Source organism: Oncorhynchus nerka, linkage group LG23, assembly GCF_034236695.1.
Source record: "Oncorhynchus nerka isolate Pitt River linkage group LG23, Oner_Uvic_2.0, whole genome shotgun sequence".
Classification (NCBI taxonomy): domain Eukaryota; kingdom Metazoa; phylum Chordata; class Actinopteri; order Salmoniformes; family Salmonidae; genus Oncorhynchus; species Oncorhynchus nerka.
The window spans coordinates 10,797,600-10,810,908 of record NC_088418.1 but is presented as its reverse complement, the minus strand read 5'-3'; the positions used below and the strand labels follow the sequence as shown (position 1 = coordinate 10,810,908).

General features: G+C 40.7%; 1 protein-coding gene across 1 annotated transcript in view; it reads right to left on the bottom strand.

Annotated features, from left to right (window-relative positions):
- The window catches only part of LOC115107165 (glucagon-like peptide 2 receptor), a 30,409-nt gene that overhangs the window by 14,571 nt on the left and 2,529 nt on the right, over nt 1-13,309 (bottom strand). Inside the window, exons 2-9 of the mRNA XM_029630596.2 lie at nt 6,221-6,335; nt 5,891-5,995; nt 5,590-5,711; nt 5,345-5,451; nt 4,828-4,984; nt 1,690-1,849; nt 1,525-1,585; nt 1,288-1,354 (exon numbers count right to left, since the gene is read on the bottom strand). Coding sequence (XP_029486456.1) covers nt 1,288-1,354; nt 1,525-1,585; nt 1,690-1,849; nt 4,828-4,984; nt 5,345-5,451; nt 5,590-5,711; nt 5,891-5,995; nt 6,221-6,335 — 894 coding nt within the window. The remainder of the gene's footprint in view (nt 1-1,287; nt 1,355-1,524; nt 1,586-1,689; nt 1,850-4,827; nt 4,985-5,344; nt 5,452-5,589; nt 5,712-5,890; nt 5,996-6,220; nt 6,336-13,309) is intronic.

Here is a 13,309-nt window from a genome sequence, read left to right as displayed (position 1 = left end):
ATACTGGATAAAAATAGGAGTCACCTGGTGGGTGGTGGAGACAAGCACAAGACAGGTGAAACAGATCAGGGTGTGACACAAATAAGTGAAGATAATCGACAGTCCATCATTACTTTAAGAAAATTTCAAGAACTTTGAAAGTTTCTTCAAGTGCAGTCTCAAAAACCAACAAGCGCTATGATGAAACTGTCTCTCATCAGGACCGCCACAGGAAAGGAAGACCCAGAGTTAACTTTGCTGCAGAGGACAAGTTCATTAGAGTTACCAGCCTCAGAAATCATCAATTAACTGCATTTCAGATTGGAGCAGACAAATCTCAACATCAACTGTCCAGAGGAGACTGCATGAATCATCATGGTCAAATTGCTGGAAAGAAACCACTACTAAAGGACACCAATAATAATAAGAAATTTGCTTGGGCCAAGAAACATGTGCAATGGACATTAGACCGGTGGAAATCTGTCCTTTGGTCTGATGAGTCCAAATTTGAGATTTTGCGTTCCAACCGGGGTGGCTTTGTGAGATGCAGAGTGGATAAACGGATGATCTCCGCATGTGTGGTTCCCACCGTGAAGCATGGAGGAGGAGGTGTGATGGTGTGGGGATGGTTTGCTGGTGACACTGTCAGTGATTTATTTAGAATTCAAGGCACACTTAACCAGCATGGCTACAACAGCATTCTCCAGCGATATGCCATCCCATCTGGTTTGCGGTTAGTGGGACTATCATTTGTTTTTCAACAGGACCATGACCCAACACACCTCCAGGCTGTCAGATGAGCTGGTCCCCACAATCACCAGACCTCAACCCAATTGAGATGGTTTGGGATGAGTTGGACTGCAGAGTGATGGAAAAGCAGCCAACAAGTGCTCAGCATATGTGGGAACTCCTTCAAGACTGTTGGAAAAGCATTCCAGGTGAAGCTGGATAAGAGAATGCCAAGAGTGTGCAAAGCTGTCATCAAGGCATAGGGTGGCTACTTTGAAGAATCAATTTGTTTAATACTGTTTTTGTTACTACATGATTCCATATGTGTTATTTCATAGTTTTGATATCTTCACTATTATTCTACAATATAGAAATTAGTTTTAAAAAATTAAGAAAAACCCTTGCATGAGTAGCTGTGTCCAAACTTTTGACTGGTACTGTATATATACACACTCATTTGGCTTAATTAGCTTTGAATGTAAGAAAATTAAGTCAACAGTTGTTTTTTGGGGGGCTTTTTTCACTTTGAGCACCTTTCTCTCCAAGGCCCGTGCACGGCCCTGGTTGGCTGCTACTCACCAACACAGATACAGTGATCGGACCTCTTATTATCCACCAGATCCATCTATCCTGATTGGCCCAGCACCTTAGGACAGAAGATTTTCAAACCAGATTTAGGCCTAGAGTATCAGCTTATAGCATAGATGTATTGGGTAAGTACACAGATCACTACTGATTGATTACTTTATGCGAAAAGCCAGAAATATGATCAGAAGTGTTGAAATGAGAGGAAATGCTCCCAAAATACATACTTACCCTTCATTTTCAAATAAAACTTTGGTAACTGTCCATGGCACCACAAACACGAATGGAGTACCTTTAGGAAGAACAAAGAGTATTTTGTTGCCGTAGTTGTTCATCTATCTTCATTACAGCCTTAACCTAGCCAATGAACATGTCTTTGAAACATTAGAACCTGACCCCAGCCAATGAGCATGTATCTCTTGAGCAGCCGTCTCTTGGTGAGGACGGCGGTGAAGAGGAGAGTGTGGAGGAAGATGGCTTCCACCAGGAGCCAGAAGTAGTTACAGGCTACAAAATACTCCATGGACATCCGGGAGGCCTTACATACCACCGCTATCTACAGGAAGAGGAGAGACTATTCAATATTAGAAATGACACTGCCTTGTTAAATATATACATTACATTGCCTTGTTAAATATATACATTACACTGCCTTGTTAAATATATACATTACACTGCCTTGTTAAATATATACATTACACTGCCTTGTTAAATATATACATTACACTGCCTTGTTAAATATATACATTACACTGCCTTGTTAAATATATACATTACATTGCCTTGTTAAATATATACATTACACTGCCTTGTTAAATATATACATTACACTGCCTTGTTAAATATATACATTACACTGCCTTGTTAAACATATACATTACAATGCCTTGTTAAATATATACATTACACTGCCTTGTTAAATATATACATTACATTGCCTTGTTAAATATATACATTACATTGCCTTGTTAAATATATACATTACACTGCCTTGTTAAATATATACATTACACTGCCTTGTTAAATATATACATTACACTGCCTTGTTAAATATATACATTACACTGCCTTGTTAAACATATACATTACAATGCCTTGTTAAATATATACATTACACTGCCTTGTTAAATATATACATTACACTGCCTTGTTAAATATATACATTACACTGCCTTGTTATATATATACATTACACTGCCTTGTTATATATATACATTACTCTGTCTTGTTATATATATACATTACACTGCCTTAACTATATACATTACACTGTCTTGTTAAATATATACATTACACTGCCTTGTTAAATATATACATTACACTGCCTTGTTAAATATATATATTACACTGCCTTAACTATATACATTACACTGCCTTGTTATATATATACATTACACTGCCTTAACTATATACATTACACTGTCTTGTTAAATATATACATTACACTGCCTTGTTAAATATATACATTACACTGCCTTGTTAAATATATACATTACACTGCCTTGTTATATATATACATTACACTGCCTTGTTAAATATATACATTACACTGCCTTGTTAAATATATACATTACACTGCCTTGTTATATATATAAATTACATTGCCTTGTTATATATATACATTACACTGCCTTGTTATATATATACATTACACTGCCTTGTTATATATATACATTACTCTGTCTTGTTATATATATACATTACACTGCCTTAACTATATACATTACACTGTCTTGTTAAATATATACATTACACTGCCTTGTTAAATATATACATTACACTGCCTTGTTAAATATATATATTACACTGCCTTGTTATATATATACATTACACTGCCTTGTTAAATATATATATTACACTGCCTTAACTATATACATTACACTGCCTTGTTATATATATACATTACACTGCCTTAACTATATACATTACACTGTCTTGTTAAATATATACATTACACTGCCTTGTTAAATATATACATTACACTGCCTTGTTAAATATATACATTACACTGCCTTGTTATATATATACATTACACTGCCTTGTTATATATATACATTACACTGCCTTGTTAAATATATACATTACACTGCCTTGTTAAATATATACATTACACTGCCTTGTTAAATATATACATTACACTGCCTTGTTAAATATATACATTACACTGCCTTGTTATATATATACATTACACTGCCTTGTTATATATATACATTACACTGCCTTGTTAAATATATACATTACACTGCCTTGTTAAATATATACATTACACTGCCTTGTTATATATATACATTACACTGCCTTGTTAAATATATACATTACACTGCCTTGTTATATATATACATTACACTGCCTTGTTAAATATATACATTACACTGCCTTGTTAAATATATACATTACACTGTCTTGTTAAATATATACATTACATTGCCTTGTTAAATATATACATTACTCTGCCTTGTTAAATATATACATTACACTGCCTTGTTAAATATATACATTACTCTGCCTTGTTAAATATATACATTACATTGCCTTGTTAAATATATACATTACACTGCCTTGTTAAATATATACATTACACTGCCTTGTTAAATATATACATTACACTGCCTTGTTAAATATATACATTACACTGCCTTGTTAAATATATACATTACACTGCCTTGTTATATATATACATTACACTGCCTTAACTATATACATTACACTGTCTTGTAAAATGTAAATTACACTGCAGAAATACAGTGTAGACATTGTTAACTTTGTAAATGACTATTGTAGCTGGAAAAGGCAGATGTTTTTATGGAATATCTACATAGGTGTACAGAGGCCCATTATCAGCAACCATCACTCCTGTGTTCCAATGGCACATTGTGTTAGCTAATTCAAGTTTATAATTTGAAAAGGCTAATTGATCATTAGAAAACCCTTTTGCAATTATGTTAGCAAAGCTGAAAACTGTTGTCCTGTTTAAATAAGCAATCAAACTGGCCTTCTTTAGACTAGTTGAGTATCTGGAGCATCAGGATTTGTGGGTTTGATTACAGGCTCAAAATTGCCAGAAACAAAGACCTTTCTTCTGAACCTCGTCAGTCTATTCTTGTTCTGAGTAATGAAGGCTATTCCATGTGAGATATTGCCAAGAAACTGAAGATCTCGTACAATGCTGTGTACTACTCCCTTCACTATTTAATGAAACAGCCAGTTGAGGACTTGTGAGGCGTCTGTTTCTCAGACTAGACACTCTAATGTACGTGTCCTCTTGCTCAGTTGTGCACGGGGGCCTCTCACTCCTCTTTCTATTCTGGTTAGAGATAGTTTGCACTGTTCTGTGAAGGGAGTAGTACACATCGTTGTACGAGATCTTCAGTTTCTTGGCAATTTCTCACATGGAAAGCCTTCATTTCTCAGAACAAGAATAGACTGACGAGTTTCAGAAGAAAGTTATTCTTTCTGGCCATTTTGAGCTTATATCATAAGAAATAAATATTCTGAAGGTAATTTCTAATTAAATTCTCTGTAGGAGATGAATACCACTGAGTTGGAGTATGAGTTCCACCCTGGGTCGTCAATGGGTAGCTTGGTGTACATGACATGTAAAACGATCTCCTTTATGAAAACGGCTATGGCTCTCATCATGAACGACACAAACAGATTCATGTGGATGTAGTTCCTCGTACAGTGGAGCTTCCTGGAAGAGACAGAGGTTGGCATTGACTCAAAACCACCACTGACTATTTAGCGTGGAAGTTGATTTTGTTATTATGTGATTAAGATAAGTGCCCAGTACATAGGCAATACAACGTAGTTGTTATAATGTCATTTATAGTGATCGACAACATCTGTGATCTTGTTATTCTACCTCCCCTGATATCCGTTACATATTTACATATTATATACTGACATTGAACACTGACTAGTGGGTTTGAATCGATGCCTAAGGAGAATGTCATTAATTTTGCAATCATGTCATCGCCCAACCATAGTAGAATTCATCATAACCATCATCAACATGTGTCTAAGCTGTTTATGCTGACCCCATGACACTGACCTGAGAATGCTCATGAGGAGAGTGGCCAGAGAGAGGGAGAAGAGGGACAGAGCGTAGCCGACGATGGAGATAACCCTCAGTGCTCCTTGGCGAAACACCTCATTCTCCTGGAAAACAACAGACAAACAAAAGTAAAAGAGGTGACCTTTGACCTCGATGGAACGTTCTGCTTTTTATCTGGATTTATGTTTGACAATTCAGTTACAAGGCCTTTTCCAAAGGTTTCCTCACAGCCTTTCCCTCACCTCGGCTTCAAAGAAACGTTTCTCATCGCATTCTCTCTGGTCCCGCCAGGCTTCCGAAGAATTCTCCTGGAGTCGCCAGCTCCCATTGGACAGACACTGCCTGTACACACTCCTGGAGTCATCTGGGTCAGGAAAAGAAGAGGAACCAATAGATTGGTTATGGAGAGATGTGCTCACGAGCTAACCGTGTTGGAAGATAGGTTTAACTTTCTACTTTGGTAGAAATGGTATTATGTCATGTTGTGCCATCACGTGACATAATGGATATGGAACGTGTGTGATACGAAGCCTGGAGACTCACCCTCTGTGACCCAGGGGAGGTAAGAAGGACAGGGCACTGACACATTACCAGGAGCTGAGTGGGGCCAACACACAAATAGGTCAACCGTCCCGTTACAGTAGGTTCCTGAAAGGACAAACAAGGACAGAGTAAAGAGGCAAACTGAAAAGTACATGATTAAAAAAGTGCTACTGCTTATCTCAAAATTAATTAAAAACTTCAAATTAATTTCCATACAGATTAATTGCAGCACTGACAGTCTGGCTGCAGTACAATTACAATACACATTGTAGCAGAAACATGCTACAATGATACATGCAAGTGGCCAGGGCCAAAAACAAAACTGCTCACCAGTTCCTGAGAAGTAGCTTTCTGCTAAAATCCTGGTGCAGTTCTCCCTATATTCATTCCTTTTAGAGATCAACTCTTTAAGTGTCAGCTTCATGGCATCAGCTAATGGGGGATCCTAATGAAAATACAACACAATCAATCACAGAACCACCACCTTTCATGTCAAATAAGAAAATCCAAAAAGAGTAGTCCATGATAAACTATTAACATGTACCACCCCCGGGCCCCCACAATGTGTCAGGAAGACAGAGGGGTAATGTGGTTGGAGTGAGAGTCCACAAGATGGCAGTGTTTGAGTAGAATTCACGCTGAGGTATCTAACTGCTCAACCTCAATCGTCTTAGGAGTCTGTTTAGGCAATTTCACAAGCCTAGGGCTCAATTCAATCCGTGTCGCCGAATTTCAGCGCTATCTCGCAATTGAAATGTACAGGTAATTTCCGATTGAGCTGACAGGGTGAAAAGGTCCATTGCAGCCATTTTTATCTCAATATCAAAATATTTCTGGGTAAAAATGAAGTACCTTACTGTGATTGTAAAAACAAAAAAAGCTTCTTGGCAAACACATCATTTTGCCAGGACTGTCTGTCTGGGAGTGGTCTGAATGGGGAGGGATAGCTGTTATTGGCAGAGAGGTTTGAAACTTTCCTTATTGGTCTAACACCTAATTTATCACCTGGTGACCTAAACTTCACCCCTCGAAAACAGGATACAATGAATTCAGGCGGTCTTTTCAAACAGCTCTTACAATAAAAAGTCATGATTATAATTTTCACAATTTCACAGTATAATTCCAACCTCAGTGTGGAAATGTATATAAAACACAGGAAATCATGTTTTTCACTGAACTGGGTCTTTAACTGTGAATGCAGTTTCCACGAACACACTGAACTTCGGTGATATACGGATTGAATCGAGCCCATAATATCATGTGGTCTATACTACTAGAAGTAAATATACCGGTATCATTTACTGAGGGGAGAAATAACGTTGGGAGATTTAACCAGCAGAGCCTCAGTTAGGCTGCATTTACACAGGCAGCCCAATTCAGATCTTTCATTAATTATGTGCATATCTGTTCCCCATCTGATTTTTTCAGCAACAACAACATAAAAACACATAAAATCTGATCTTATAATTTCCAGTTTATACCGCTTCCATATGGCTGCCCAATTCAGATATTTAACCCGATTAATTGGTCTTGTTCGACCAATTAGATCAAATCTTTTGCCAATAATTGGGGAAATAAGTAGTTTCATTGCACATGAGCTGGCATTGCCATGACAACCACCCCAAAATGTAAAGCAACAGAGATGGGAAATTAGCGTTGCATTTGTGTGCTCCTTCAGATGCTACATCAATCTGATTCAGGTCACATGTAAAAACTATGTGTGGACAGTCAGAAAAAAAAAGATTGGCAATAAAAAGGAAATCAGATTTGGGTTCTTACCTGCATTTTCATGATCTTGGTCCAAAACTTAAGCTATCTTAACACATCCTTGGGCAGTGTTCTTTTTACCCCCTTTTTCTCCCAGATTTCGTTGTTATGATTTTGTCTCATCGCTGCAACTCCCCAACTGGCTTGGGAGAGGCGAACGTGGAGTCATGCGTCCTCCGAAACATGACCCGCCAAGCCCCGTTTCTTAACATCCGCTAGCTTAACCCAGAAGCCAGCTGCACCAATGTGTCGAAAGAAAAACACAGTTCAACTGATGACTGAAGTCAGCCTGCTGGCACCAGGCACACCACAAGGAGTCGCTAGAGTGCGATGAGCCAAGTAAAGCACACCCCGACCAGACCCTCCACTAACTACGACAAAGCTGGGCCAATTATGCATCGAACTCCAGGCTGTATTGACGCCGCAACACTGCGATGCAGTGCCTTGGACTACTGCGCCACTCGAGAGGCCCGACCTTCTCTTCTAATTCTAGTGAAAGACCAACCCGTCTCTTCTGATTATAGTGACAGACCAACCCATTTCTTCTGATTCTAGTGAAAGACCAAACCTTCTCTTCCGATTCTAGTTACGGACCAACCCTTCTGATTCTAGTGACATACCAATCTTTCTAATTCAAGTGACAAACCAAACCTTTTTTTACGATTCCAGTGACATACCAACCCTTCTCTTCTAATTCTAATGACAGACCAACCCTTCTAATTCTAATACCAACCAACCCCTCTCTTCTGATTCTAGAGACATATCCACTCTTCTTCTCTGATTCTAGTGACAGATCAACCCAACCCTTCTGATCCTACTGACAGACTAACCCTTCTGATCCTAGTGACAAACCAACCCTTCTGATTCTAGTGACATACCAACCCTTCTCCTCTGATTCTAGTGACAGACCAACCCTTCTGATTGTAGTGACATACCAACCCTTCTCCTCTGATTCTAGTGACAGACCAACCCTTCTCTTCCAATTCTAGTGACTTACCAACCCTTCTGATTCTAGTGACATACTAATCCTTCTCTTCTGATTCTAGTAACATACTAACCCTTCTGATCCTAGTGACAGACCAACCCTTCTCTTCTGATGCTAGTGACAGACCAACCCTTCTCTTCTGATTCTAGTGACAGGCCAACCCTTCTGATTCTGGTGACAGACCAACCCTTCGGATTCTAGTAACATACTAACCCTACTGATTCTAGTGCAATATCAACTCTTATTTTATGATTCTAGTGACAGACTAACCCTTCTGATCTGACTCTAGTGACAGACCAACCCTTCTCTTCTGATTCTAGTGACAGGCCAACCCTTCTGATTCTAGTGACAGACCAACCCTTCGGATTCTAGTAACATACTAACCCTACTGATTCTAGTGCCATACCAACTCTTCTTTTATGATTCTAGTGACAGACCAACCCTTCTGATTCTAGTGACAGACCAACCCTTCTCTTCCAATTCTAGTGACAGACCAAACAGTCTCTTTTGATTCTAGAGACAGACCAACCATTCTGATTATAGCAACAGACCAACCCTTCTCGTCTGATTCTAGTGACAGACCAACCCATCTGTTTCTAGTGACATACCAACGCTTTTGATTCTAGGGACAGACCAACCTTTCTCATCTGATTCTAGTGACAGACCAACCCTTCTCTTCTGATTCTAGTGACAGACCAACCCTTCTCTTCTGATTCTAGTGACAGACAGACAATTATCTTCTGATTCTAGTGACAGACCAGCCCCTCTCTTTCGATTCTAGTGACAGACCAAACCTTCTCTTCTGTTTCTAGTGACAGACCAACACTTCTCTTCTGATTCTAGTGACAGGCCAACCCTTCCGATTCTAGTGACAGGCCAACCATTCTGATTCTAGTGACAGACCAACCCTTTTGATTCTAGAGACAAACCAATCCTTATCTTTTGATTCTAGTGACAGACCAACCCTTCTCTTCTGATTCTAGTGACAGACCAACACTTCTCTTCTGATTCTAGTGACAGACAGACAATTATCTTCTGATTCTAGTGACAGACCAACCCTTCTCTTCTGATTCTAGTGACAGACCAACCCTTCTCTTCTGATTCTAGTGACAGACCAACCCTTCTCTTCTGATTCTAGGGACAGACCAACCCTTCTCTTCTGATTCTAGTGACAGGCCAACCCTTCTGATTCTGGTGACAGACCAACCCTTCGGATTCTAGTAACATACTAACCCTACTGATTCTAGTGCAATACCAACTCTTCTTTTATGATTCTAGTGACAGACTAACCCTTCTGATCTGACTCTAGTGACAGACCAACCCTTCTGATTCTAGTGACAGACCAACCCTTCTCTTCTGATGCTAGTGACAGACCAACCCTTCTCTTCTGATTCTAGTGACAGACCAACCCTTCGGATTCTAGTAACATACTAACCCTACTGATTCTAGTGCCATACCAACTCTTCTTTTATGATTCTAGTGACAGACCAACCCTTCTCTTCCAATTCTAGTGACAGACCAAACAGTCTCTTTTGATTCTAGAGACAGACCAACCATTCTCTTCTGATTCTAGTGACAGACCAACCCTTCTCTTCTGATGCTAGTGACAGACCAACCCTTCTCTTCTGATTCTAGTGACAGACCAACCCTTCTCTTCTGATTCTAGTGACAGACCAACCCTTCTCATCTGATTCTAGTGACAGACCAACCCTTCTCTTCTGATTCTAGTGACAGACCAACCCTTCTCTTCTGATTCTAGTGACAGACCAACCCTTCTCTTCTGATTCTAGTGACAGACCAGCCCTTCTCTTCTGATTCTAGTGACAGACCAACCCTTCTCTTCTGATTCTAGTGACAGACCAACCCTTCTCTTCTGATTCTAGTGACAGACCAACCCTTCTGATTCTAGTGACAGACCAACCCTTCTCTTCCCTTTTAAAGGTAAACAGAGAATCAAAGTTTCCTATTTATAATCTGTCGTTCCACGGGTGGGGTGTAGTACCATCCAATGGATTCTATTTCTATGTGTGGTACTCTATCTCTGACTAACATTCCCTGCCTTGCCTTCACTCTCCAGTAGGGATACATACAGTATCTCAATCTTGAGCTGTGTATCCTCCATGTGCCTGTCCATTCTATCCCCTACACACCACCACCTGTTCCTCTATCCTATAAGAGCTCCCTGACTGTCTAACACTTCAATGACCCACTCTATTCCCCTACACACCACCACCTGTTCCTCTGTCTGATAAGAGCTCCCTGACTGTCTAACACTTCAATTACCCATTCTATCTCTTACCATCATATTGTCTGTCTCCTACCACCAGGTTGTCTGTTTCCTACCACCAGGTTGTAAGTTTCCTACCACCAGGTTGTCTGTTTCCTACCACCAGGTTGTCTGTCTCCTACCACCAGGTTGTCTGTTTCCTACCACCAGGTTGTCTGTTTCCTACCACCAGGTTGTCTGTCTCCTACCACCAGGTTGTCTGTTTCCTACCACCAGGTTGTCTGTCTCCTACCACCAGGTTGTCTGTCACCTGTCATCAGGTTGTCTGTTTCCTACCATCAGGTTGTCTGTTTCCTACCACCAGGTTGTCTGTTTCCTACCATCATGTTGTCTGTCTCCTGTCATCATGTTGTCTGTTTCCTACCACCAGGTTGTCTGTTTCCTACCACCAGGTTGTCTGTCTCCTACCACCAGGTTGTCTGTTTCCTACCATCATGTTGTCTATCTCCTACCATCAGGTTGTCTGTTTCCTACCATCATGTTGTCTATCTCCTACCACCAGGTTGTCTGTTTCCTACCACCAGGTTGTCTACCACCAGGTTGTCTGTTTCCTACCACCAGGTTGTCTGTCTCCTACCACCAGGTTGTGTACCACCAGGTTGTCTGTTTCCTCCCATCAGGTTGTCTGTCTCCTACCATCAGGTTGTCTGTCACCTGTCATCAGGTTGTCTGTTTCCTACCATCAGGTTGTCTGTTTCCTACCACCAGGTTGTCTGTTTCCTACCATCATGTTGTCTGTCTCCTGTCATCAGGTTGTCTGTTTCCTACCACCAGGTTGTCTGTTTCCTACCACCAGGTTGTCTGTTTCCTACCATCATGTTGTCTATCTCCTACCATCAGGTTGTCTGTTTCCTACCATCATGTTGTCTATCTCCTACCATCAGGTTGTCTGTTTCCTCCCACCAGGTTGTCTGTTTCCTACCATCAGGTTGTCTGTTTCCTACCACCAGGTTGTCTGTTTCCTACCACCAGGTTGTCTGTTTCCTACCACCAGGTTGTCTGTCTCCTACCACCAGGTTGTCTGTCTCCTACCATCAGGTTGTCTGTTTCCTCCCACCAGGTTGTCTGTCTCCTACCATCATGTTGTCTATCTCCTACCATCAGGTTGTCTGTTTCCTACCACCAGGTTGTCTGTTTCCTACCACCAGGTTGTCTGTTTCCTACCACCAGGTTGTCTGTTTCCTCCCATCAGGTTGTCTGTTTCCTACCACCAGGTTGTTTGTCTCTTATCATCAGGTTGTATTTTTCCTACCACCAAGTTGTCTGTCTCCTGTCATCAGGTTGTCTGTTTCCTGTCATCAGGTTGTCTGTTTCCTACCACCAGGTTGTCTGTTTCCTCCCACCAGGTTGTCTGTTTCCTACCATCAGGTTGTCTGTCTCCTACCACCAGGTTGTCTGTTTCCTACCATCAGGTTGTCTGTTTCCTACCATCAGGTTGTCTGTTTCCTATCATCAGGTTGTCTGTTTCCTACCAGCAGGTTGTCTGTTTCCTACCACCAGGTTGTCTGTTTTCTTACACCAGGTTGTCTGTTTCCTACCACCAGGTTGTCTACCACCAGGTTGTCTGTTTCCTACCAGCAGGTTGTCTGTTTCCTACCATCAGGTTGTCTGTCTCCTCCCACCAGGTTGTCTGTTTCCTACCATCAGGTTGTCTGTCTCCTGTCATCAGGTTGTCTGTTTCCTACCATCAGGTTGTCTGTTTCCTACCATCAGGTTGTCTGTTTCCTACCACCAGGTTGTCTGTTTCCTACCACCAGGTTGTCTGTTTCCTACCACCAGGTTGTCTGTCTCCTACCACCAGGTTGTCTGTTTCCTACCACCAGGTTGTCTGTTTCCTACCACCAGGTTGTCTGTTTCCTACCATCAGGTTGTCTGTTTCCTATCATCAGGTTGTCTGTTTCCTACCACCAGGTTGTCTGTTTCCTACCATCAGGTTGTCTGTTTCCTATCATCAGGTTGTCTGTTTCCTACCACCAGGTTGTCTGTCTCCTGTCATCAGGTTGTCTGTTTCCTATCATCAGGTTGTCTGTTTCCTGTCATCAGGTTGTCTGTTTCCTGTCATCAGGTTGTCTGTTTCCTACCATCAGGTTGTCTGTTTCCTACCACCAGGTTGTCTGTTTCCTACCATCAGGTTGTCTGTTTCCTACCATCAGGTTGTCTGTTTCCTGTCATCAGGTTGTCTGTCTCTTATCATCAGGTTGTCTGGACAGCAGATATCACAGACGAGAGAGAGAGTTTGTGTCGGTCTCTACTTTTATCTGGGGTGAAAAGAAAATACATGTGCTCTCCTCTACCTTATAGAAATAGGATTTAAAATCCACAAGAGACTTAAGGATTCTGAGCTTAACTCAGTTATAGATTTGGAGAGAGTGCTGATGTA